Source organism: Sinocyclocheilus anshuiensis, unplaced genomic scaffold (assembly GCF_001515605.1).
Source record: "Sinocyclocheilus anshuiensis isolate Anshui unplaced genomic scaffold, SAMN03320099.WGS_v1.1 scaffold2334, whole genome shotgun sequence".
NCBI lineage: Eukaryota > Metazoa > Chordata > Actinopteri > Cypriniformes > Cyprinidae > Sinocyclocheilus > Sinocyclocheilus anshuiensis.
Window position 1 is genome coordinate 46,269 of NW_015558923.1, and position 1,576 is coordinate 47,844.

Consider the following 1,576-nt stretch of genomic DNA (forward strand, 5'->3'; position numbering starts at 1 on the left):
ATATATATTCAGGGTTCACAAAACTTGACAAATTAAGATAACATTTAAAATAATAATAATAATAATTTTATAGAAATTATAACAATTTAGCAGAGCACAGCTAATATATAGGCTTTTTTTTTTTTAGGAATTTGTTCATTTCCATTATACGATTATGTTAATTTTTCAGCCCTGGAAATCTCAATTTTAAAATTCACTGAGATTCACAAGTTAAAAATAAATTCATATTCAACTACGAATTGATTCAATCCAATATATTCCAACCAACCCTCATAATCTCATCCAAAAGAACAGATTTGATCTCCAGATCCTCAAAGTGGCAGATGAAGCCAGACGTTTGAATTGGTTCCTGTGTTCAAAACACAACAAAAATAAGAGCTTGTCAGGAGAATACTCACACTAATACTGCTGCAAATTAAAACAACTGAAGTTTTTTTAAAATTAAAGTTCAAACTGATTAATTATGAATGTACATATATATATAACATTTGTGTGAATATTGCTTATAAATTATAATGTGTGAACTGGACCTGTAAACTACCTGCTGTCTTTCTGTGCATGAAGAAAAAAGCTCTGCTGAATCTCTACAGTGGGTGGTCTGATCTACAGGCCATGTGCTCTGTGATTTACTGAAGCTGGCACGTGTGTGTGCATGTGTGTTTGTTTGAAAACGGCAGCACTTCCTGAACCCTGTATACTTAAGAGGGGATTAGCTCTGACAAAACTGTCATCCTTTCTTTCCATTTATGTGCTTTTTCAGTCATTTTCTCATGCCACAACACTCAACATATATGTACATATGAATACATAACTCTTTCTCTATGCCTCACCTCAGGGTCCAGGTTTCTAAAGACATACATTCTGGTTTTCTCCATCATGGAGAACAGATCTGGGTTGTCATCAGCCCATTTCATATCCCAGACATCCTTGCGCTCAAATTTAGATGGGTCTCCAGCTGTGGAACCGCCCTCTGCATCCCCTGACGAAGCCCGTGTCTCTACGTCCAAAAACGTCAACACGCCCGTAATGTCTATAATAGCCAGCCGGCTATAAAAATACAATTATTTTAAAACAATCTCTCACTATACAAGCAGGAAAAATTTGTGATTAGTCTAACACTGATAGGGCCAAAATGGCATAAAATTACAATTGGACAAGAACAGAGAGAAAAAAAGGAGAGAGAGAGAGAGAGAGAAATCAGACCTGGAGTTACAATTCAGGGACAGCTGATACGGTCTGGAGGTCAGGGAATATTTCTGCAGGAGGGTGATGTTGGGCAGGCTGTATCTCTGTAGGATACCAGACTCACGGCCCTGCGGACATCACAACCACATATCAATAACGCAGAAACTTTGAGATGAAAAAGCATGTGTCCTTGTGTAAATCAGACGTACCACTATAAGCATTCTGTCTGATGCTGTAATGCAGCAGATCTGATCTCTGGTGGCCTGAAGAAAAAAAAAAAAAAAAAAACACATACATGTCCATTACAGTCCTTTTTTTTCTTGAACATTTAAAAGGAGAAAGGTGTCCTGCAGTGCACCATCGTAGTCTTCGTATTAGGAGGCCAGCTTGC

The 1,576-nt window shown here is 37.6% G+C and overlaps 1 protein-coding gene across 2 annotated transcripts in view; it reads right to left on the bottom strand.

Moving 5' to 3' along the window:
* Nucleotides 1–1,576, bottom strand: part of wdr35 (WD repeat domain 35) — an 18,157-nt gene that overhangs the window by 8,674 nt on the left and 7,907 nt on the right. For both annotated transcript variants that reach the window (XM_016477861.1, XM_016477860.1), the window contains 4 exons: nucleotides 1,395–1,448; nucleotides 1,204–1,313; nucleotides 831–1,047; nucleotides 269–349 (listed from right to left, as the gene is read on the bottom strand). In XM_016477861.1, coding sequence (XP_016333347.1) covers nucleotides 269–349; nucleotides 831–1,047; nucleotides 1,204–1,313; nucleotides 1,395–1,448 — 462 coding nt within the window. The remainder of the gene's footprint in view (nucleotides 1–268; nucleotides 350–830; nucleotides 1,048–1,203; nucleotides 1,314–1,394; nucleotides 1,449–1,576) is intronic.